Source organism: Montipora foliosa, chromosome 12 (genome assembly GCF_036669935.1).
Source record: "Montipora foliosa isolate CH-2021 chromosome 12, ASM3666993v2, whole genome shotgun sequence".
Taxonomy (NCBI): Eukaryota; Metazoa; Cnidaria; class Anthozoa; order Scleractinia; family Acroporidae; genus Montipora; species Montipora foliosa.
This window is the reverse complement of record NC_090880.1, coordinates 39,016,986-39,041,985: the sequence shown is the minus strand read 5'-3', so window position 1 is coordinate 39,041,985 and position 25,000 is coordinate 39,016,986. Positions and strand designations below refer to the sequence as shown.

At 41.3% G+C, this 25,000-nt stretch overlaps 1 protein-coding gene across 1 annotated transcript in view; it reads left to right on the top strand.

Annotated features, from left to right (window-relative positions):
• LOC137981166 (lysosomal-trafficking regulator-like) overlaps positions 1–25,000 on the top strand; it is a 64,912-nt gene that overhangs the window by 2,685 nt on the left and 37,227 nt on the right. The window contains 19 exon segments of the mRNA XM_068828506.1: positions 293–446; positions 1,636–1,729; positions 2,023–3,201; positions 5,096–5,255; positions 5,903–7,154; positions 8,488–8,706; positions 9,581–9,909; positions 10,912–10,996; positions 11,654–11,720; positions 14,222–14,331; positions 15,709–15,893; positions 16,217–16,789; positions 17,982–18,159; positions 19,435–19,630; positions 20,223–20,388; positions 22,360–22,498; positions 22,785–23,036; positions 23,787–23,960; positions 24,925–25,000. The exon segment at positions 24,925–25,000 is cut by the window's right edge and continues 209 nt beyond it. Of these exon segments, the coding sequence (XP_068684607.1) occupies positions 293–446; positions 1,636–1,729; positions 2,023–3,201; positions 5,096–5,255; positions 5,903–7,154; positions 8,488–8,706; positions 9,581–9,909; positions 10,912–10,996; positions 11,654–11,720; positions 14,222–14,331; positions 15,709–15,893; positions 16,217–16,789; positions 17,982–18,159; positions 19,435–19,630; positions 20,223–20,388; positions 22,360–22,498; positions 22,785–23,036; positions 23,787–23,960; positions 24,925–25,000 (5,588 nt within the window).

Sequence of the window (25,000 nt, the reverse complement as noted above, 5' to 3'; positions counted from 1 at the left end):
TTAGGGATGTTAGTGTAAGCCAGTCTTTGCTACAATTTTCCAAGAGATGCAGAACTTTTTCTTAGATAGTAGTTGTGTCTCAATATTCTTTTCGGAGAAGGGGAGTCATATCAACAGGATTTCATGAAAATGTTTTTCTTTCCTTGGTGTTGACAGTTCAGGGAAATTCAAAATGCTTCTTATATCAATGATGTTGTCCAACTGATTGTAACTTATTGCGATAAATTTGCTTGAAAATCAGCAAAAACAGGAACTAGTTGAATACTGTGTCATCTCATTTTTTGCCTTTTAGAGACATTCACAGTGTAAGCAATGTATTAACAAGTGAGTTTCAAGCAGCAATCCTGCGAAGATGTCAAGATGATACCGAACAGTCATTGGTGAGCTATCTGTGTCAAGGACAGGGTCTGCTCATGTTGCAGATGCTCTGTATTCTAGCAAGCAAGGTATGATCCAAAATCTATTGAAACACTGAAATACTTTAACGTGGAGGAAGATGCATAACACACTATTTTTTGCAATTTTTTCTATAACAGATTTCACACAGTCACTGATCCACAAAATGATATTTTGTGTGTGCTTAACAGCCTCTACATCCACTCAAGAACGTCATTAACCCATCGACTCCTAGGGGGCCTGACAATTTTACTCATCAAGGGAGGGCGGGGGGGTTGGTCAGTTCAGGAGTCAATGGGTTACACTGTAGCAAACCTCTAAATCGACACCATTAACCCCTTTGACTCCTGGGAGTGAGACATTTTGTTCGACAGTCGCTATTTTCACATTCCCCATAATACACTTTTTTTGCCCCCCAAATTTTTGCATAGACCATTGTTTTCAAATGCTCTTGGGACACCACCTATAGATTCCCTAGAACGTTTGAAAACAATGGTTTGTGCAAAATTTGGTGGGCAAACAAAAGTTTATTACGGGGAATGTGAAAATAGCAAATTAAAACCAACAGTTCACTGAAGCATGATGCTGTCCCAAGGGTAAGGAAATGAAAGAAAGGAAAGGAACTTTATTTAAGTGTCTAGTCATTCTAGCGCTGGAGCACTAATTGGGGACACTGTAAACTGAAATTGACAATTAGAGCAAATCAAGTGAAATGTTGGTTTTTGAGGAGAGTGGAATCCGGAGTACCCGGAGAAAACCTCTCGGTGCAGAGTAGAGAACCAACAAACTCCACCCACACGACGCCGGATCTGAGAATCAAGCTCGGGCCATATTGGTGGGAGGTGAGTGCTTTCACCACCGCGTCATCACTGCACCCCCGGGTAAATAACTTGTATTGTTTTTAATGTAAAAAACCCTCCAAAACGTATTGTATTATGGGATGGGGGGAATAGAGAATAGAGCGGTGTCACAGGCTTAGCATTACTGCTGTGGTCAGAGCACTCAATTTCAGAGAGTTTCTTGGGTCTTATTGTAAGGCTCTTTTGCAACCGTGAGTTCCGTTATTGAGTCATCTTGTTTTTGCTGGATGTGGTTTTTACGGTTCTCGAGTCTCCCCTACTCCTCCAGAAAGCAACATTTCAAATTCCAAATTATCACACATTTAATTTTTTAAAAGTTTACTGATGTAATCACACTGCTAAATTCGTTTTCCTTTATTTTTTGCCTTCTTGATTTCAGATTGTTGGATGCACTTTGGAGCTAGCAAATTTGCTAGTCTCCTTACTTCCAGTTGTTTTAAGGGTGCCATTGCAAGATTACAACGCTCTACGGGGTAAAGAGTGACTTCTTTGGTTATATTCTCAGTTTTCACTTGATGCTGAGTGACCATCTTTGTGCCCCTAAACAAAGAAATGGCAGGAATGCTTGTCCTTATTCTTTCGAAAATGTCATCTCTTGTTTGCTCTGACTTTTTAAATGGTGCAGTTCTTGAAGATGTGACCCTTTCAACATTCAGTTCGTTATTGACATTACATGTACATCTATTTACTTTGTATTTACCTGTATATAGTGCAATGTTTTGTTTTCTATTCTCACTGAAACTTTTTCATAATGTTCCTTTTGTAGGCTTAGAGGTCGTGTTAGTTGACTTTGAAGATTACTATCTTGTTTCAAAGAGCAGCTCTCACCATGCAAACCTCGCGAAGAACATGATTTGTGGTTTTTTTACCCCAAGTCATCCAATTCCAGATCTGAATCTTGGCACTGAAGGCAGAGGTAACAATTGTCCACGTTTTTGTTTGAACATTGAAAAAGGAGACAATTTTAGTTGCATCAACAACTTTCAACTTGCACTGCTTCTCATTTCGACCCTTGAAAATCTAACATGTCACAGAAACTCTGATCTTCATGACCCTCGTCTTTTAATGGAAACCAGTGGGAAGCTCATTGAAATCTTTCATATGCTGTGTAAACCCAGCACTAGAAATCAAGACCTCATTTGTTGCTGGGAGACTGGAGCACTCACTTCGATCCAGCTTGTGATTTTAAGAACTATCTTCGCAATTCTCTACGCAATGTGTAAGGATGCAAAGGCAGCAAAGCAACTTTCAAAATCAACATATGTTGGAAAACTGACAGAAATGGTTTCAGAATTGTCTATTGATAAGGAATTTATTTCGGCCCAGCAGCATCCTGAACTTGAAAACCTCATCACTGAGGTCTGCTTAGAAGGACATGTGCTCCAGACAAATCTTTCATCATCCCATTTGTGGAGGACGTTTCAGCGCGAGATACTTCTTGGCTACTCTTTGCATGGTCTTGTGATATTTGTGACTTGTTGTCTGCATCATGGAACTATTGTAAATTCCACCTTGTTTGTGTTGTGCCAAGAGCTCTTTGAACAGTTGTGTGCGAATGGACTATTTGAATGCGTTGAAGTACTACTCTTGAAGCTGGATGACATGTACTCTGATGAACCGAAGGCCGATACCAAAGGCTTTGACGCTGATGCGCAGAAAGCATCCCTTGCTAGAAGCATTGCACAATATCCTAAGAAATTGTCAAAGAGGATGATTCGAAGCTTGGGAAAGATGATATTAGTGCTCAAGAAGGGAAAGAGTTGCTTTAAGAAATCGAGGGAAATGAGCTCCGGGAAGAATTCAGTGGTTACCTCTGAATGGCTCGTGCTCCAAGGGGATGGTTTGGCAATAGGTGAAACTTATCCTCCTAGCTCTGAGGTAGAGGAAAGTTCGGAATCTGCTGCAGACATGGAGTTCGAAAGTGAAAGGCAAGACCAATTTCAAGGTGGGAGAAACAACAACTTTAGGAGGAAGCAGTGTGGCCCAGTGGTTAGGGCGCTTGCCTTGAGATCCGGAGATCCCGGGTTCAAGACCCGCTCTGACTACTCTTTGAATTTGTTCCTGGTAGTCCCTGGTTCAACTTCCCAGCTGCACTTGTAAATAGCTAACTGGTTTGCTTCTGGCCAGTTGGGATTCTTAACAGTTGTAGTTGTTCTGTTCTGTTGTTTCATTGGCCCTGAAGCCCCTATGGGGAGCGGTCAATTAAGTATGTATTGTATTGTATTGTATTAGCTACTACTGCTAAAACAGCTAAGACAATTACAACTGAAAGAGGTAAACATATGAAGTGTGGGTTATAGACGAAAGAGAGATGACAATTTAAGCAATTGTCTCTTATAGATACCTGAAAATTTCAGGTGGCTCCAAACGGGATTCGAACCCATGACCTCTGTGATGGCGGTGCAATGCTCTACCAAGTGAGCTATGAAGCCACACAATTGGGAGCAGGTCAATTTGTTGGGCGCACCTGTTTCTGCGAAAAAACAGTATTATTACAACTGTAACTTATTTAAAGTTTACCACACTCAAACAAGAATAGCCTTGACGACACAAACAATAACATACGACAATAACGTCAATAAAAAAATACCAACAATGCATGTATATGGAAGATATGAATCTCATGGTTGATTGTAGGAGTTCACGCCATATTCATATCTTCGAGTTAACATGTAATTTTCTTTCTATTACATGGATAATAAATGTACATGGTAGAGATTGAAAGGAAGGCTCTGATACAAATACTGGGTATTAATACAAACCAATGAAGGCGGGAAAACAGGCGGCAATCGTGACGTCCTTGCTCAATGTGACCACTCGTGTTACACTCGAAAATAAGCCTGGTTCCTGGATGTAGTGTTGGTATTGATTCTACGAGTATTGTAGTTCCCGGTAAAACACTTCCGTCCATATAATAAACATAATTATTTTACGGTGACTCGCGGATACTCAGAAAATTTCCAAGTGCTCCTTAATTTGGAGGAGTCGAACCTTCAACCCGGACTCCAGTATAAAAGTAATGGCTTAGCTCCCATAGGTCTCGTAAAGCTCAGTGGTAGAGCATCCGAACTGGTAATCGGAAGGTCGTGGGTTCAACTCCTGCAAAGGGCCACTCGGATTTTTCCGAGTGTCCTCGAGTCAACATCGGCAAATAAAAAAATTCTCTTCAGTGGTGGAGCATCCGAACTGGTAGTCGGAAGGTCGTGGCTTCGACTCCTGCAAAGAAGCACTCGGATTTTTTCCGAGTATTCCCGAGTTACCACCGGAAACGTACATCTCTTTATTTTATTCACCGGGTTTAACGTCCAACACGGCAGGTACAAAACACAGGTCGCAGGTCATTGTTTTACCAATACAGAAAGAATCCTAAACATTCATTAAAGCTAACCTTAGGCCTAATAGCCCACTTTCGATATATTAAAATTCAGTCTTAAACAAAATCATCATCTCGAGGCTCTGGGGAATAAGCTCGTACAAATCCTTACATTCTCGAGATGATGTCTTCTGTTTCGGACTGAATTTAAATATATCGAAGTTGGTCTATTAGGCCTAAACAAACGTTTTCAGGCTAAATGTTAGTATTGGTGACCGGTTAGAGTTGTTTCTGTATTGGTAAAACAATGACCTGTGACTTGTGACCCGTGTTTCGTACCTGCCCCGTCTAACATCTCCTTCAGTACAACGTTGTGGAAGACCTTCCTTTGCCTTTGCAAGCTAATTAAATTATTTTGAAATTACTTCTTCTGCTTTAGAAATTTAAGTTTTTCTCGTCTTTGTTCCATTTCCTTGTTATAGGCCATTAAGGACGTTTTTCATAGCTCTGATCATTTTCATTGTAGATGACGTTTGTGCAGTTTCCAAACCTGCCGTGACTTTATTGACGGTATTCAAGGAGAGCAAGAATGCAGAGTTTAGGTTGAACGTGCTGAGTTGTCTGGAGCGTGTTGGGATTTGCCACTGTGTATCACCGCAAATTTTAGTATCCTCGCTTCTGAACAAGTAGGTGGCCGCGTTCAGGGTAGCAGTCCCAAGTCTCACACTTCCTTGGTTAGGTGTGTTACGGCCTGGGAAGAAGGATGGGTGGGGTTCCTCTGAGTGTTAAGTGTTGAGTGTTAAGAAGCAAAGGCACAGTAATAGCTTTGATAGAGCGGTTTTCAATTGACTGTCGAAAGTAATTAGCGAATTGCTTTGGTTTATGATTTATTCACTCAGTGATTGATTCAAAGTTCTCGCGCCATTTTTTCAACCAATCAGATGTAAAACCAAAACCAATCGTGGCTCGCGCGTGCACATTTTCCCGCGCTTTGTGTCGGCTACGTGTAACTACTTCCAGTTTTGATTGGTTTACTGGATTGTCTCTGTCCTTTTTGATTAGCCAAAGTAATCACTTTGGTTTTGGTTTTACGACACTCGATTGAAACTCGCTTTAAATCATAATGAACAACTATATGAATCAATCAGAGTTTGGCGGAATTTCACTCGACCTGCTCAAACGCGGGAAAATGCGAACAAGCATTAGCATTTGGTTTTAAGGTTTGGCTCTTAAGTGTTTAAGAGGAGTCTTTACGTTAATACGAATTGTACAGCAGCATTTTTTCATGTCTTGGTATGAGTATGAAAGATTTGCACTTTTTTACTGTTTCCAGATTTATTGACCAACCCAAAGATGTTCAAAGTGTCACGCTGAGGGTTATTAACCAGCTAGTACTTGGTGAGGTGGATGTAGTTGATGGCATATTTGATGTCACTGCGCAACCTCATCATTCGAGGAAGATACAAGGCTCTCGCTTCAAATCAATGAGGCAAAGCCCTGGTAGAAGTGACAGTGGCTTTTCAGCCAGCGATGTCAATGTTGCTGGCCTTCTGAGAGATTTAGACAAGGATGAAAGGCCTAACTGGACTTGTCTTTCACAGTACTGCGTGTTGTTGTCCTCAAACGATACAGCTGTTGCTGTGGAGGTCATGAAATCACTTAAAACTCTGGCAACTCTTGGATCAAAATTTCTCAAGGAGGAGCTGTTTCGAATGGTGGTTCTTCCTTGTATTTTACGTGGAGATGGGGTCTTCACTGAAGATATTGCTGAACCACTTCAGAAAATTCGAGAAAGAAGTGCCAATGGATGGTGCAGCTCAGATTGGAAGCAGCACAAAGGGTCCTTCAGAGGAGACCGAAGCGTTTCACCTGTCAGCAATGGCGATAAAGGTTGTTTAAGTCACGAAGCGAACGTTGCAGAGGAAGACATCTGTGAAAAAGTCCTCGAGCTCTGCATGAGCTGTGTGCCATCACTTCTTAGAAGTTCTACATCTCGAGAACTCTTCTTTAATTGCGGCGGATTGAATGAAATGCAGTGCTTTCTTGCGTTACCCGAACTCCAACAACCAGTTCTCCGTGTCCTTGAATTTCTTGTCAACATTGAGAATTGGGAAGATTCGAGAAGAACACGGATCGTCGACAAAGGAGATCTCGCTGCCGGATCGCCGGAGACATTTAGCGAAGAGAAAACGGACAGAAAGGTCTGCTGCCGAAGTTTTTTATCTTTGCTTCAGTACTCAACGTTGTTTGTTGAGAAAAATGACGATTCGGACCAATTGCCACCCAAAGCACCCAAGATGGCTTCCTGCCATCCTGTGGAAGCATCCTTGAGAGTTCATATTTGGAAGTCGTGCCTTCACCTTTTGGTTTCTAATGAATCATTTTGTGAACTTTTCCTGAAAGGCAATGGCGAAGTGTGTAGTTACGATCTTCTTTGTAATTTGATTGATTGGTTTCAAGAGGCTCAAAATGATAGCGCACCGAAGGATGATGTACGGGGCGTGAAATACGTTGTGAGCTTGTTTGAATCCGTTTTGCCGATTTGCATCAGGTTGGCTCACACTAATGCCTGGAAAGACAGAGAGGTAAGATCATATGAAAGGTCTTTGTCTTTCTATCATATTAAGTATAGTCTTCTTGATGTTTTAAAATATTTAGACGTGAACAAGTCACAAAGTTCGGGATCTTATCTAGAGGTTTAATGGAACACGAGCTTTTGATTCCATAATGAGATCTTTCTCAAGTGATGCAATTCAATGTTCTTTCAGGTGACTTATATTGAGAATTACGTGACAAAACGTCCCAGTAGATCTCGGGAGCGCGTATTCAACACCCTGCATCCCGGTTCGATATCGGGGCCCGACAAATGAATTTGTATGACCTATCTGATTTTTCTGTCACAAGTAATTTTGCGATTGCTTTGGTTCGGCATAAGTATACCCTTCGCTCGGTGAGCTCCGAGAACTAAGGTCATGTGGCAACGCATCCGGGAAAAAAAATTGCGTTTAATCTGTACAGTTAATGAACACAAGAAGAATGACCTCGCAGGCTCTGCATGTGTGTTATACCTTTCAATGTATCCTTTACCTGTCCCGAAATCAAAATCGTTTATAGAAGGCATCAGCGCGTTACGTAAAGTTCTTTATTATTGTTTCCTGACTTCAGCGTCATTCATACTATTTTTAGTCCTGGGAAGCGTCATCTTTGTTTATATCAAAAGGGTCCGATAGTCTCGAAGTGATTACAGTAACGCGGATTTTTAGTTTTAGATGGCATTTGCTGCCTGTTGACTTCCTGGTTGCTTAAGCAGAGAGCTTTAGAATAGCATTTCGTATATATACGAGTAGAAAGTGTAAAGAATGTAAAAACGGGTGGATTTAAGCAATACTATTGAAACGCGTTGAAGTACGTATACATGTTTCTTCATCTGCATTGTCATCATTAGTCTTATCAAGAATGCAAAAACATTTGAATGACCCGTCTATCACGTGCTTTTTTTCATGGACTGGAACCTACTGAACTCTTAATTTGCAATCTGACTCAATTCGTACCGAGGTTTTCAATTCGTTTTGTGCAATATTTTCTACTCATACAACTGCACCAGTTAAAATTTTTTTGTGCTTGCTACTTGTTTACATACATGCAAGATAATAGGGCCGTTTATACGAGAGAAAATAAGCCGCGGCTAACTCTGGCCGCGGCTTACGTAAGCCGCGAAAGGAACTATTTATACGAGTATAAACTCCCCGGCCAGGATAAGCCGCGGCTTGAGAAAGCCGTGAACGTAGATTTTGTACCATTTATACGAGGTGTTCGCGGCTTACGTAAGCCGCGGCCAGAGTTAGCCGCGGCTTATTTTCTCTCGTATAAACGGCCCTATTGTTATTCCTACCACGTTTTGTTGAAAATGTCTTGTAGACCCTTCCCAGTATAGAGCAGTTGGTGGAAAAGGCAAAGAAGGCGGTGTCCCAATCCGAGACTTTGCGAGGATTCATTGGCAAGGGCCTGTGTGATTGTTTTCTTAAAGCTTCAATATGGGAATTACGTGGAACTCCAGACACAACACAGCTGAACTCTGAAATAATGCAACAGAGAAATGAGGTGTTAAGGAGAACTTGCACCACGGACAATTATGAGGTGGGCTGTCATGTTCTCCGAGATTCTGTAGATAACTAGGTATTTTCTTGCTTCACGATCGAAATAAATGAATAACGGAATGAATGAATCACAATGCGACTGTCTATCAATGAATTCATGAATGATTCATAATGAGTGAATGAATTAACCTGAATAAGCTTCTTGACCCCAGTTGTTCAAAAGGTGAATAACGCTATCAAACGAATGAATCACTATCCATCGGATAGCGTAATTGGTTTCGCAACGACTTATCTACTGGACAGTAATTTATCCGGCGAATACCGCTATCCATCGTTTGAACAACTGGGGCCTGGCGCCAGGGAGGTCGTGTACGAAGCTCATTGGGTAGAACGCCCGACCGGTCATTGTTACGGAGGTCGTCGGAAGTCGTCGGAGGTCGTAGCCTAGAATTGTGACGTTTCAGGTGTTCTTTCGCCTGTTGCCAAGCAACTAGTTTATCAAAGAAATGGTTAATTAATTAATGTATGGCTGAGAACAAAATTAATGAATAAATGAAAAAGAAAGAAAAAAAGAAAGAAAGAAAGAAAGAAAGTGAATTAGTGCTTGGATGAATGAATGAATGAATGAATGAATTAATGGGTGAATGAATGCGTTTAATCTATGAATTAGTCAATCAATGGACTGATGAATGGAAGATGTAAGTGAATGAAAAAGAAAACAAAATGAATTGAGATATGAGTGACTTAATGAATAAGAAAGAAAGAAAGAATGAAGTGTACGAATGAAGGAACTAATGGATGGACGAATGCTCACCCCTCGACACATTCGTTTTAAAATTGGGGAAAGGGAAATTTTGCTTGGAGGTCAACATCTGGAAAGATAAAGGTAGATTATTTACTCTCTCAACTGGTAGGAGTGGTCACATCCTTTGGAAGATGATGATGATGATGATAATGATGATGACGACGACGCGAATGAAGCACATGAGAATCAAAAGGGGGACAGCTCCTTGTTAGAGAATGGATATGATGCGGATCAGGAAGGCGACTCAGACAGGAGCGACGAGACAGAGCAGAGGCCAGTGAAAAACAAGAAACAGTCCAAACAGGGAAGGACGAATGAAGATTCTGCAAATGAGGAGATTAGCAAGGGACTTGTCATATATCCTCAGGTTGTAAATGTCCTTTTGCAGTTGCTGAAGGTGTGCTTTGATAGCAAACTCCGAGATGCGGATTCAAACAGGTATAGCCCTTGCCGCGTGCTTGATGTGTCCAGAAATTCACGTAATTAGACGCACCACGATTATGATAAGCGATGCGAAGTGTTCCCTTGCTCCCCTCCCCAACTTCAATGTCATCACTTTTGTGTGGCAATTTAACAAATTGATGTCAGTTTTTCATGCGTCTGTCCTGTTATTGATCATGAATTGCGTCATAACATTGTCAAAGTAGCTGTGGATCCACGAGGCGATAGCCGAGGGGATCCGCAGACTACTTTGACAATGTTATGACGAAATTCACTGTCAATAACAGGACAAACGCATGAAAAACTGACATCAATTTGTTTTGTCAATAACAAAAAGGCAGAGGGGTCAAAATTAAGTCAAAACACGAGAAGAAAGCGAGACAAAAATGCCAGAAACTTCAATCTGACGCGAGCAAGATCGCGTCATTATCGCATTAATTATAAATTTATGTGTCTGTCCGCTTATCGACAATAAAAATTAGCCAATGAGCGCGTGAGAATTTTTGCAGTCATTGTAAAAATAGCATTCTCGTCGCCAGAGCCGCGGATCGACCCAGGGCTCCGGGAGAACATGCGCCGTACGGTCTTTATAGCCACAAATTGGCTATTTGAAGCTGCTCAAAGTCGGCCCAATTCCCATACATTTACGTTCAATTTAGCCGTGTTTGCCCCCCAACCAAGATGGCGCCAAAAACCGTGGAAGGGTCTATCCTTGATTACTGCCAGTTTTTACCTTGTAATCTTGAACTTCGAAGCTGGTTTGCTTGATTTAATTTTTTGATATTTTAACATAACGATTCTTGACATTCCTATGCATTTTCTACAACGATATGTGTACGCTAAGTTTTTTTCGATATTATGCTAAAACTTGAAAATGACCTCAGAGAGGTCGAAAAGTCGTTCTCTCGTATCGCTTATTTTATTACAAAGCCAATATCAAGAAAGGTACTCATTTAGATGTGCAATTGTTTTTTGAAAGGATATTTTTGCATTCTTTAGTTTATCCATTGTTCATCACGCTGTTGAAAGCCTCCTGTTTTTGTTGAGAGATTGTGAAGAGAACTGCCAAACGCTTTGTCAGCAGGTATGCGCCATACCCTCTGTATACGGTTATAGATGGGTCAGTCCCGGAGTCGATAACGGCTCTTAAGTAAGACAAAGAGGGCAGAATGAAATGTATTAATACAAAACCCACGCGTCTTTTTGATATGCAGAGCACGCGCACCCTGCAGACTCGTGTGAAAGTGGTACAGATGCAAGAGAGAGAACTTTTTCTCACGCCTTGAGCTTTAGTTTCCGCTTTCTGCACGACTTCACCAAGTTTCTATAGGAAGACCTTCGGCAGCAATGACCAGAACCAAGGTTGCTGACCAGCGCAGCAAACAATGGTTTGCTGCGGGAGCTCAGTCTCGCGGGCTCAGAAAACCTGGTTGTGGTCGTTGTTATTTAAGGGTTTTCGTTTCTATATGTGAATTGGAACAAGGCCAGTCGCGCATCCGCAATCATTTTCCTTGTGATTCTAATGTAAACGCCCTCGTGCTTGATTCTGCATCTGCATTTACGTTTGCATCGATAGTGCGAACAGACCTATCGTCTTCATAAATTGATTTCTACAATCTTCACTTAAAAGTTCATTTGCTCTAACTTCCACCTGTGAGGTACAGGTACAGTCTTAGTTTCATTCATGGTCTGTATTCTTGTTCTTCAAACTCAGATACTTATTTCTGTCGTCTTTGAACAGGGACTTGTTGGTACCTTAATGGAGTGCTTTCACGACGTTATGACAACCCCAGATGAAGTTTTGAAAGGCGAGAATTTTTCATTGTTGTCTTTTTCAGTTTAAGCGGTATTTCATGTAATATGAGAGCCAGAAGCGATTGTCGCGATTTCCTCGGTTTTGCATTTTCATTCGCAGTGGTTGGGTTACTTCACATTTTCATCTCAGAGATAACAGCGGAACCAATTATAACCTGACCGCATGTCGCATGTGTTTCCCGCGCTTTTCAAAGTGTGGGTATCTTTGTTGACGTCATTGTTACGTTCTGTCTCATTAACATCCGAATTTGCTATAGATGGTTTTCACCTGACGTCACAGCAGTCATGTTGGTGCACAGAACAATAGAGAAAAAAGTCTTTTGGGAATTTGACTCTATTATAATGCAAAACATGAGTCATAATTTGCTATTGTTTTGTGCACCAAAATGGCCGTCTCGTCACGTGATTGAAAACCATCTATTAGAAGCTTTAAAAGCTCAAAGAACCTTTTAAACTTGATCATTTCATCACTTTTAAGTTTTTTGCTTTCGATAATCACTGCGATATTATTTAAAAACTGGTTAACTATTGTAAGGCCAAAGCGTTCATGAGCCCATACATTTTTTGTAAAATTAAGATTTTTTTGAAGCAAAAGCTGTCAAGGGTTAATTAGATAGAGGTGGTGCATATTTCGTCATGATCATTGTCACGATGTTTGATGACACAGACAATATCAAGTGAACTGTCTATGGTCCTCGCAGTTATGAACTCAAATTTTAGCAATTGCGTAGAGAAGCCTGAATAATTCAGGACTTCAACGGGGTTTGAACCCGTGACCTCGCGATACCGGGACGCTCTAACAAACTGAGCTATGAAGCCACTGACGTTCATAGCTTCACTTGATTTCATATCCGCAGTTCAATATATGATTTATTTCATATATCACTGCGCTTATGGAGCAACTTTTTAAGCGAAAGATCATCCAATTATTGATCAGTATGTAAATTCTCCTTTCAATTTCAATACACTGTCAGTATTGAGAATGAATTTCAAGTTATTTTCAGCTTCAAGATATGATCTTGATATAACAGCAAATTCTTATGTCCAGCCAACGAAGAAATATATGAAGTAGTTACGAGAATAAATGTTTTGATCATGGGAGTTAAGCCGCTGTTAAGAAGCCTGAAAAAAATCCAGGCTTGAACGGGATTCGGACCCATGACCGCGCGATTGCGCAACACTTGCTCTGCCACCTGAGCTTTCAAACCGTCTGGGATCTGGAGCCCGTTTCTCGAAAGTCCCAAAGCTTTACGGGCCATTTTCGGGTGTCACAAATCCCTTTGTATCTCAAGAACGGAGAGGATTTAAGTCGTCAAACTTTACGGACATGTTTCTTTTAGTTAGCTTGAAAACATGTTAAAAGATCGGCTTTTCAAAACAAGCGGTTGGCGGTTTCACAAATGGCTTTTCGGGCCCGAAAAGTTTTCGTGACTGTCGAGAAACGGGCCCCTGGTAAAGCAGTGTGATTTGTTTATGTAATCGCACGAGCCCGAGGACAATTAAAGGTTAATTTCTCGCGGAAGTTTTCACAAAATTCGCGACCAGGGCAATTCGGAAAACTTTGAAAATACAAGTGAAATTAATCCTTAATCGCACGAGGACACATTGCGATTACATGTTTATCACGTAACGGGAAAAATTATTCAGTAAAGACCGTCCAGTTCAGCCACAAATGTCAGTCAACACGCTCCCATTCGGTGGAAGTTTAATTCAATAAATCGTTTCTGTCAACAGAAATAGCGCTTAAATTGTATTTTATAGGTAGTTTAACCTGGGAGAAGATTGTCTTGTAACTTCGCTTGCTCTGGATAAGCAACTCGTTAACCAATCAGGATCAAGTAATTATGCCCTCTTGATTACCAAAAGTGCCCTTGTGATTAAGAAAAAAATTTCCTCTGTCTCAGCCAATCAGCATTCAGTAATTTTGCCGCGTATGTGATAACATGGATCTTTTTGCAGATATGGCGGCCATTTTGATTTCCATTGTTTCAAATAGCTATTATGGGATGCCCAGGAGGCAAATACATATTCACCTCGACTTCGTATCGGTGAATATTCACCGATAATCACTGAGCCTGAGGCGAATAATTGTTTTAGTATAAATACACAGGTGATTATTTCAAAAAAGAGAAAAACAAAACATTTCAACGCGAAATCATCTTCACTTACAGTGGCAAAAGGACTACTGGCAGCCATTTTGTCCGTCGAGGTGATTATAGGCTGATAATCCGAGATAGCGAGCCAATGAGAGCGCGCGCTTTTGTATAATCACCTGTGTATTTATACTAATACATATTAATCGTCCCCTGAGCATTCCATGATTTCTTTCGAAACAACAGAAATCAAAATGACCGCCGTATCTGCAAAAAGCTTTATATACTTATCCTGCAGGGGTTGAGAGGATAAAGTAAGATTTATATGAGTAAGCCAGTTTCTACCTTCTTCTCAGTTATTTGCATCCAAGTGAATCACGTTGCATTTTTTTCAATAATAGATCTTCAGTGCCTTGTAGCGGATGTGTTTGTCTGTCTTGCAAGTCACGGCATCAGAGCAGATGAATTGTGGAATTTTCTAACACTGTTTAAATCAGAGGAGCCTCCTGTGGTATGAAAAATCTGATTGGAATAATTATTGTTTTGTTCTGTTTTATATTTTGACTTGGCTGACAACGCCGTAACGAACTGGATTCGCGTAAGCACCGTGTTGTGTGCTTACGCAAAGATGATGACTGCCTCGAGGAAGTGAATTTAAAAAGGCCGTTTTCGTATTCGTTTTCGACCCTCCGTCACTTTGATGGGAGGCGAGTTCTCTCACCACTGCTTGATCCCTGCTCAAATCTGAATGTTAGTGATCCTTTTGCACAGTTCGAATTGGTGCTATTTAGTACAGGATATAAAATACAAATATCTGAATAAAGAAAATCTTCATTTAGAAAACGAACAGAATCCAACAATTTGCCTTGACATAAACACTCTTACAAGCTCTGGGGCCCGTTTCTCGAATGTCCCGAAAACGTTTCGGGCCCGGAAAGCGATTTTCGAAACTGCCACTGGCTTGTTTTGACAATCTGTTCTTTTGAGATGTTTTCAAGACAACGAAAAGCAAAATGATTGCGAAGTTTGATAGCTTAAAATTCTTTCGTTCATAAGTTACAGAAAGAATAGTGACACCCAATAGGGGCCCGAAAAGTTTCGGGACTTTCGAGAAACGTGCCCCTGGTGACAGTCCGGATTGACAGAAAAATGATTGGGCTTAACATGGTTGACTGTTTATACAGAAACGAGACAAAAGCACTGGAAATGGACAAACAAAACGCTGCATGCATGTTGCATTATACTGATAACGAAAGCCCCATGATTACCCGGTTTGCAGGCGGTAGATTTTGTTGTCTGGCGCCACGAAACCCGAATCAGACGTCAGGAAGAGCGTGGGATAGGTCTGGGCCGAGTGACAAAACGACCGCTCTTCCCACTCCCCACCCCGTCGTTTTGTCACGCGGCCCAGACCTATCCCACGCTCTTCCAATATGGCTTCGGATTCGTGTTTTGTGTCGACAACAACATCTAATGACAGCAAGCAGGCTACCCCCATGATGAAAAAGTAGCAAACAAACAGGAGAAAAAACAGACGAAAGTAAATTAGAAACGAAAGATATTTGAGCAACACACGAGTAATTATAAGCCAGCTGTTTGGTAATAGGCGATGGAACAACTGAATAATTCTGAATTGAGAGTCCGAGGCAGGACTTGAACCTTCGACCCTCGTAACACCTGTCGGATGCTCCACTCGTTGAACCACGAGAACACATCAGTGGGGAAGCTAGATCCGTTGCCAAGCAACAGCTGATCATCATTCTGACGGGCGCATTGCTCCATTTACCATCATATAGTTGCATAAAGAAATAATTTTACGGGAAAAAAGATCAAGAATTCGTTCTCAATGTCGGAACTGACCCAGTGTCTCTGTTTTCTCTGTGTTCAGGGATTGTTGTCGGCTGCACTGTCCAAAGTTGCTGACAAATCCAGTGTCTATCCTGGGCCAGCGTACATCATGTCATTTCCCTTATTTGTAAAAGGAGTGGAGAGGAAGGTTTCAAATATCGCAAGCAGCAAAGTGAGCGCCAGTGGAAAATGGAGGCAAACCAAAGCGAAAAAGACCGCTAAAGTGTAAGTCCTCCTGCTGCATCTGTTTGATGCTCATCATTCGTCGCATTTTTTAATCCATATACTATTTTGTGAACTGTTGTAAGTGCATATGTTGTACATGAAGTTGGTATATTTTGGGTATTGGACAGGGTGCTCTTTCTGTGACCATGAAAATGGCAGCTCAAGTGTTGTTTTTTATTGTTAATTCCTTGGGTTCGATTTGTCACGCAATCTTTCCGGTCGGCATGTCTTATTTTGTGGTCAGGAACGTGGAGTTTTAAGGTTCGGTTTTTTTACCTTTCCATTAAAAAAACACGTCAAATTGTCTGTCTTCTCTCATCCAGGAAGTCACCATCTCCACAGCAAAGCGATAGAGCTTCGTCCAGCGAAGAAGAAGGTCTACAGGTTGGGAGCTTACCAAGCAGGTTGGTAGTTTCCGAGATCCTGGATAAGAACATAAAACGAGTTCATAGGAAACCAAGGTCCGTGATTGATGCAGGAAAACGTCGTTCAAGTAGCAAACGCTCCTCGCGCAAATCAAGTGGTAGTCCTACACTAGCGAGCATTTCTGTGGACAGTGAGACAATTACCGATGTGGTGCAATATGAAGGACGCTTACAGCTGCCTTCACCGTTTTCACTATGGGCCGTGCAATTACCGTTTCGTGGCAGTCTTCCTCGGTCTGATAGAGGCTTCAGCCTCGCCTTGTGGGTTTGCTTGACTTCTCCAACCTTTAGAAGCGAGTATGACACTGGTATGACGCATGCGTGTGGTGATTCCTCTGGGAGCTTTGCTAGTGGGAGTGAGCGCGTGAATTTCGTGAAGCAAGAGAGAATCGTGCATTTATGCTCTATTGGTTCTGGTAAAAGCCTGTTTGAAGTCTGGATCGTACCCTCTGATGGATTGCTTGTTGTAAGGTAATATAAGACGCCTTTTTTAGTCATCAAATCTTTACGACAGAAATTGGAAAACAGGCAGCTAGCTGTGCGTTTAAGATATCAGAGAGAGTTACCTTCGCCTTTGCGTGAAACGGCAATGGTAAATGATCGGCTGTCACTTGTCACAAAAGCATGAAAATTCTCTTTTCTAAGCTGTCTCTCTGTCTTTTCAGCAGTTAGTTGATACCTGTAGCTGATAAGCAAGAAAGGAACTGATATGAAACAAGATTCTTCTATTTTTGGGAAAACGCAAATTTAGTCTGATGTTTGCCGTAAATGCGATGCTAAAGTTCTCTGTTCTTGGACAGTTAACGTTAAGGCGGCTCAAACCAGTTTCAACACTTTTAAGAGACCTTGTTATTAGAAGGATTGATTCTACAAAACTTTAACACGTAACAGCAATGTTATGGTACCACGTGAGACATCAAATATTGCTGAACAGGATGCAGTCATTTTTGTGACGTAAGAAGTCACCACGGTAACGGGAATGCCTTGCAAATACACCCTATATTTTGGCTTTAATTGCTCATATCTGAAAAACGAGCTCGGTGACCCCAATTTTTTATTTCACAAAAGTGATCAGCAGGCCAAGAGGAAACTCTGCAAAGTTAAAAAAAAATTCTGTTGTGCGGACTCAGAGCTATCTTAAATTTTCAATTATTTAAGGTGGCTCTAAATCCGCTCCACAGATTTCTTTTAAGCTTTGCAGAAAGGTTTCTTCTGGCATGTTGATTGCATTTCAGAAATAAAAAATGGGCATCACCGAGTCCGTTTTTGAGATATGAGCAGCTAAAGCCAAAATATGGGATGTTTTTGCGGGGCTTTGCTGTTGCCACGGTAACGTTTTACGTCACAAAAATGACTGAATCTTTTTCAGCAATAATTTGTGTTTGACATGGTACCATAACATTGCTGTTAAGTGATAAAGTGTTGTAGTGCCAATCTTTCTATATAAGAACGTTTCTTTCAAGTGTTGAAACTGGTTTGAGCCACCTTAAGTTACATCACCGATGACTTCTTTGTTATAAATGGTATCGAATCTGTCTTTTAAATTTGTTTCAAATTGCTCAATTTGGAATTAGCGTAAAGAAATCACATAGGTCACTATACTCCGAATTGTTTATGCTGTAGTTTGTTCATCTTTGATCTGAACTCGCTTTTGTTGACGTAGGTGGACTAAGAATCACAAAGGCATTAGCAATCCAATGGAGGTTTTGAAAGAACGTATCTTGAGATTGCCAGCTTTGACTAGAGGACGTTGGCACCATCTCGTTGTGTCATGCAGCCAACCTAAACTCTTGGCAGAAGAGAAAAAGGAATTAGAAGGAGACAATTTGCACTCATCAAAGGTTTGTTTTGTTTACGTGCACGTTGTGTTTCTATTCATGTTTTCCGCGTTCCTATAAAGCTCACTATGTGATAATGATAGTGATAATTTAATGATAATAATGAACTTTATTCAAGTGTCAAGTCTTCTACCATTCTCGTTCCCAGATCCCATCTTTTCTCTTAGCCGGCGGGGCCTTCGCTCGAGAAAACTAAGGGTTCTGGAGACATAGCAAATGCAATTTTTTTCACTGGTTAGCTTGCGAACAATAAAATCTTGAACTGGAAGTTAAAATGGCCAATGTGGCGCGTCCGGTCGGTAAAACACTCAGAGTGTCTATATTTGAAACTACGATATTATTTATTGCTTCTTTCTCTTTGACACGAAGGGACACATTCTCTAAGCTTCACATAGAGGATCTTCGAATTTAACGCTTCTGAGCGCCGCCATGTTTAGTACTATTAACGACTTCTACATGAACTCCGGAAGTCCTAGAATCTGGGACTGAAGATCCTGTGTCTCCAGAGCCCTTCGTTTTCTCGTGCGAAGGCCCAGCCGGCTAAGAACGAGAATGGTCCTCTACCACTGTGGCATGAATAGGCCAGTTTCGTATTTTAACGGTTGGACTGGATCTAGCATGAAATGGAGGCTAATGCGGGCAAATTAATTTGCATTTGAAAAGATTTGCCCGCATTAGCCTCCATCTTATGCTAGATCCAGTCCAGCCGTGAGAATTCGAAAACGGTCTATTGGGGACACTGTACATTTAGCTCTAATCAAGTCGAAGATCATGATCGGTTTTGGAGGAGAGGTAGAAACCGGAGTACCCAGAGCGAGTAAATCCTCTCGGAGCAGAACCTCAACCCACTTATGACGCCGAGTGTGGGAATCGAACCCAGAACACCTTGATGGGAGGCGAGAGCTCTCACCACTGCGCTGACCCTAATTTTTACTCAATAGACCATTTTACAGTTGCTAAGTATCCTGGCCTAAGAATGTAAGTGAGGCTACTGATGACCCTGTTTTGATACAAACCTTTGTGCTTTTCTAATGTTAATGTAGACTAATTACAATCACAACAACATAATTTACATGATAAAAGCAGTGAGGTCTGTATCAATACAAGGTCACCGGCAGCCTCGCAGCCGTTCATAGGCCAGGCCACTGAGCAAACAACTGTAAAATGGCCTATCGGTCTCAGTGACCCGAGAAAACATAAATTTTCTGCTGATCTGAAAACCGCGTAAAATAATAAAATCGCGTCCTGACGTAATTTTGATCCATGCTTTTCTTGCAGCTGCTCGTTGTGATAGATGGAACTGAAGCCACAATTCATGATTTTGGCCCTCCCCTCCCATGGCACGAAGAAGCTAAATTTACCCTATCGACTTTGTCTATCGGTCACGTGATTGGCAGTAATTCAAACAAATCTTCAAACACGGAGATATCTCTCCATTGTGGCTATGGCATAGGAAATGTATTTGTATTTGCAGGTAAGATTTGAAATGATGTGAAAAATGTCAATAAATTCTTCAAGCTAACAAAAAGTCACATCGCCTTATTTTGCATACGAAACGGAATAATCGATCTTTTGGAGTTTAAGTCACGCGATAAGTTTAGCTTTCCTTTTTTTTTCTCCTTGAGGGTTCGCTCCCAAGTCACTTGCAATTGGCCTCACAACGGAAAAGAACCCTGTCCGGTACTTTCATTCTTCTCCGGTTCATTGAAAAGGTATCGGAAACCCTGCCTGTGTGACATCTGAACCTTCAAATTGGTGTCGTGTGCAATCAAACGATCTTCGATGTTGACAAGCGATTTTCCTGGCCTCTAACGCAACATTTTTTAGGCCTTTACTGCAATTAAATATTGACATCACTCCGCGGAAATCCTTTTTTTTTTCTTTTCTTCGTATCCGTATGACAGAGGTTTGTCAAAAGCAAATAAATAGGACAGGAAAGGCACTCAGGGACATTTGTTGGAAGCTTCTCAAAAACGAGGTGCAAAACACTAGAAGCGTTTGTCATTCAATGATATGGAAGTAAGTGGCTCAATTTTGTAATTTAGTCGTTTCCGCTTCCTTCGCAGAAAACTCAAGCAAACGCTCAAGCCATTTGAGTTCTGCATCTGTTGTCCCCAACCGATGGCTTGTGGATAAAGAAGAGGCATTTTTCTTGTATTCGCTTGGTCCCAACAGTGCAACCTTGGGACAGCTGAGTAAAGACTTCAACTTGGTGACCCATACCACAAATGAGTGAGTCGTGTGATGAGAAAAGAATAATTAAACTTTATTTAATCACGGTGACACACATTACTGTTGAAGGGGCTATGTCACATAATTTTAGGGTATTTAAGGGAAAAACTCGAAAATGGTAATGTGGAATAGTTTTACTGATAAGACACAAAAAGATGCTTCTGAGCAAAAACGACCGTTATCCAGGCGATTTGCCATAAACTTGAAAAACGGCGTCGGGCCGACTTTTTTCAAGTTACCCAAGTACAATCCGTTTCAATCTTGTCTATTTATGTCCATCCATTCTTCTCTTTCATTTTGCTGTATTTTGTTCAAACGTTTGAACTTATTGAGAGCTTATTGCAATGTTTCCTTCTGCATTTTTGGCATTTTGGTTGTCATGAAATTACATCATTTTGCGAGGCATAGCCCCTTCAGCCCTTCAAACCAGTAACTAGTACCTTTTATATAATAACCCAAGTTATTCACGGATTTTGATTGGATCTTGCCTATGATCTATTAGATGACAGACGCACGATTGACGTCACCATCAGCTTTTATGCGAATAAAGTTTAATTCTTTATTATATAAAACAAATAGATTCCATGTAGCCGTGGGTCTGTTCAGTAATAGATCACAGAAGACTTCAAAATGTGGTAAGAACATCAGTGACACACTCGGCTATCGCCTCGTGTGCCACTATTTGTTCTTACCACATTTTGACGTCATCTGTGATCTATTACTGAGCAGACGCTCGGCAACATGGAATCTATTTGTTAAATGGCGGTCCTGCATCGTGCATGTACATACAAACATCTGCGTAAGCACAAGGAATATCCGTGAAAACTCAGGAACGCTTTGGTCGTTGGTAGCTTTTGTTAGAATAAGAGAGACTGCTTAACCGAAGTTGATGCGTCCATGTATGTCTCTCGTGATTCTGTTTGCTAGTGGTGACCAAGCTCAATTAATGGCTGAGGCGCCCCAATAGAGGATTTGCACGGCAGCCATGTTGCATGGCAGAAACAGTAGATTCTTTTTCCCATGGGAACAAATGTTCTTTCTAATGCAAAACATTTTCATTGTTCCTACCATGCAACATCGCTGCCGTGCAAAACCTCTATTAGCGTGGTCTGGTTCATTTCTGGACCACCAAAAACAAATCCGCTCATTGGTCAAAGTAAGATATGAATCCGATGCAACCGCATTCAACAGGGTTCCAGTTAATTTAGAAATATGGAAATAACTGATTTTTATAAAGAGACAACGGGGTCTACACGAGGCCTAAGAACGAGCGCTTGGAAAGTCAGCACCCGGTTTTTAAGCTCGATCTTTCTCAGGACCCCTGTCAGTATCATTAGTATCACCCAACTAGTAGGCATTTTAATTTGCTACGCTAGTAGAGGACTATTAGTAATAGTCCTCGAGTAGCGAAATACGTGACGCTTTCTTTCGTTTTATTACCAAATACATATTTCTTCAACTTGCATTTGCTAACTTTATTATTGCCTTTTTTGTCCGACTAGTTGGGTGATACTAAAACAATTAGACCCCATGGGCCACGGGTCAATAGCCCGTTCGGCTATTGACCCGTAGCCCACAATGGCTACGGGTCTAATTGTTAATTATCATTATCATTATCATTATCAAGGATACTTCGAGAAAACCTTATTAATTTCATTCCGTTCACTCTTCTGGTCAGCGAAGAGAAAAATAAACTCTGGTGGTTTCCAAGCCAAAAAGTCCGCGAATCGTGAACTTCCGGCGCTTCTGAGCAGTTTCGGAGTTCCGGAAACGTCTCCAAATTGTGATTGCCATTGGTTACAAAAGTGAACTTTCTCATCACGATTGCGCCTAGTTGGAAACCGAACAGGGGTGGTCTGTAATTCTGGGTTTTGACCCTAAAGAATGGGTGCCTCTGGGATAAGAATAACTTTTAATTAATGAACTCCTTAAGCAACACACCCTTCATCTTTCTCGTTTTTCTTGTTTAAGCTCGACTCAGCCATTCCTGGAAGCCGTAAGTCTGTGGTCGCGTTTGTCCATCACTGAGCAAGCTGTAGCTGCTGATCTGCCTCCAGGATTTCTCACAAGTCCCCATGTTGTTGTTCCTGATCTAGAATTATCTCTCAAGGCAAGGGATTTTATACTTTGATTGTGATTTTTGATTTTTACATGAGTAACCTTTAAAGTGCTGTAATAACTGAATCTGAATTTGATAGTTAGTGACAGCTGCGTTTCGTGTAAAAAGATATCATGCTCGAAATTGGTCGATTCTACAGTTATGTGCTTAGAAGCTGGTTTATACATGATAGGGAGGCTTGAGTTGACCTGTCAATTCCAGCCTCGATGCCATTCACTGGCCCGGTTACCCAGCACTCAATGATGAAATAGCCTATTTTTCGTTATTCATGTTTCAGAAAAAACTAGCTGCAGTGTACTCGCCTGCATTCCCGCTTATATTCCACCAATACGTTGAACTGCTGACCTCTGAAGACAGACAAGGTAAAGGAACACCAGCAGCTGACCAGAGAATGGGACTAAAAGAGCACGAATCCGCGGAAATCACCGCTAAGATCGCCTCTGAGGTTCCACCTCAGCGTAGACGCACGCTGCTGGAATCAGCCCACAACGTCGGCGGAATCAGTGTATTTATTTATCTCTTTGCCAAGGTGGGGTTTACTTTCCTTCCTTTTTGGGGGCAGATAAATGGATGGTTGAGGGAGTTAATGGTTTTATATTCTCGTCTGAGTTAAAAAACTCATTGCGTAAACGTTGAATGTTCGTCTGCCAGGATTTACAGCTTTCCTCGCTGACTTTTGCAAGGGAATCGGAATGACTTTGGTTTATAGGATTTATTCGCGCAAAAATTTAGAGGTCTTGCAAGGAAGAAGAAAAGTGAACGCTGCCTAAAGGGTAAACCATTCAAAGTGATGTCATTTTGAACTTGATGGGGTTGAGGCAATGGTTTGTAAAATTTGCGGAAGGTGTGCTTTCAGTCACACGTTCATCATGTAAAGAACTTCGCCGAGGTGTGGAATGCATGCTTAGATTTTTGAAACCATTGCAATTATGAATGTTACTTAAGCATTAACGATAGAAAAGCCAGGAAGATTCAGGTTTCGAAGCCGTGAACTCTGCGCTAAATAGCGGGTGTAGTTCTCTACCAGTTGGGCCATCAATTTAGTTAATTCTCACAAAATGACCATGTGTCAGTTGGCTTGATAGCTTAGTTGACGGACCACTGCACCGGTATCACTGAGATCATGGGTTCCAATCCAGGCCTGAATTTGCCACGCTTTTCTTTTGTAATAACGAAGTTAACGTTCGTAATTGGAATGGTCTCAGGATTCTTAACATGCTTCTTTGGTCAGTTCAAATACATGTCTCTTAGATATAGTCTCTTCGTGTCTTCAATATAGGTGGTTGAACTGACAAAAGACGAAAAAACCCAAGCAGACGCCTTGTCAGTGGTCTTGTCGCTCCAGTACTTTTCTTGTTTTCATGCCCGTGCCATGGCTGAAGAGTCTGGATTTGCCCTGCTCAAAAGAATCCTATTGTCGCCAGAATGTAAAATAGGCTACCATACACTCAAGGTATATCTTCATTTCCATTTTGGGGTATTTCTCTGTGACCTTCTACTTTTCGACTTCGGATATTGCGTTTCTAGCTTTCTAATTGGTTCGTTCGATCTCGGTTATCAGCTTATATACCATATCATGCACCAAATATGGAAACTGATGGCGTCAAGTGTTGCCAAACTGGAAACTGATTGGCCTCAATTTCCAAATGCCCAAGCGTTCAGAATTTAATGAAAATTTAATAAAACAATGATTCCACTCGCGCTCGTTGAATATGAGACTGGTTATAACCAACTCGGCACTTTGCGCCTCGATGGCTGTTTACTATCTCGTGTCCAATGCGTGCTGCTAGCGAAGGTTACAGCTGCTTTCTTTCCTCAAGAAGTAAATTGACCTGTTACGGTTGAATTATTTACCCCTGTCCGCTCCGTCTGATCCTATCACGGAGAAACGAGAGGCGGATCATGTTCTTTCGTCGAAAGAACGTTACCACCGATGCGAACGTGAAGGTATTTTAAAAGTTAAGTTATCGACTTAAGGTCAATGGGCCTTCTCGATTTCAATCGTAAACTCAAACCGAACTTCTTACCGGTTTGAATCACCGTGCATGCAATTATTAAAATGGGCCGATCAAAACCTTAGTCTTGTTCAGTTTCGGATTGGTTGAAATGGTGGTCAAAGCTTTTGGGGTAGTAATAATGCAAAAGCACGGAAATTGCGAAATAGACAATTTCCGCGTTCATTTCAGCATCATCTTTCTCAACCGAAGCCAATTGTGACATTTCGTAATGGAGATAAAACTCACTTTGCTTTTAGTAAAAGCAATTGTCAGAAGAAGAGCTTCGCAGATAATCTTGAGATGAAAGAGTCCTACCCCCATCAGTGTCACTGAAAACCTCTTAACCATCTCTGTGGTTAAAAAAGTCTCATTTTCGAAGACTGCGCTTTCACTCTTAAATCTCTCCATCTTTTATCTAAGGTTCTCATGGAGGCAGCCTGTAATGGGGACGTGTTGAAACCCACAAATTTGGCTAAGGATCCCATCATGCTCAATA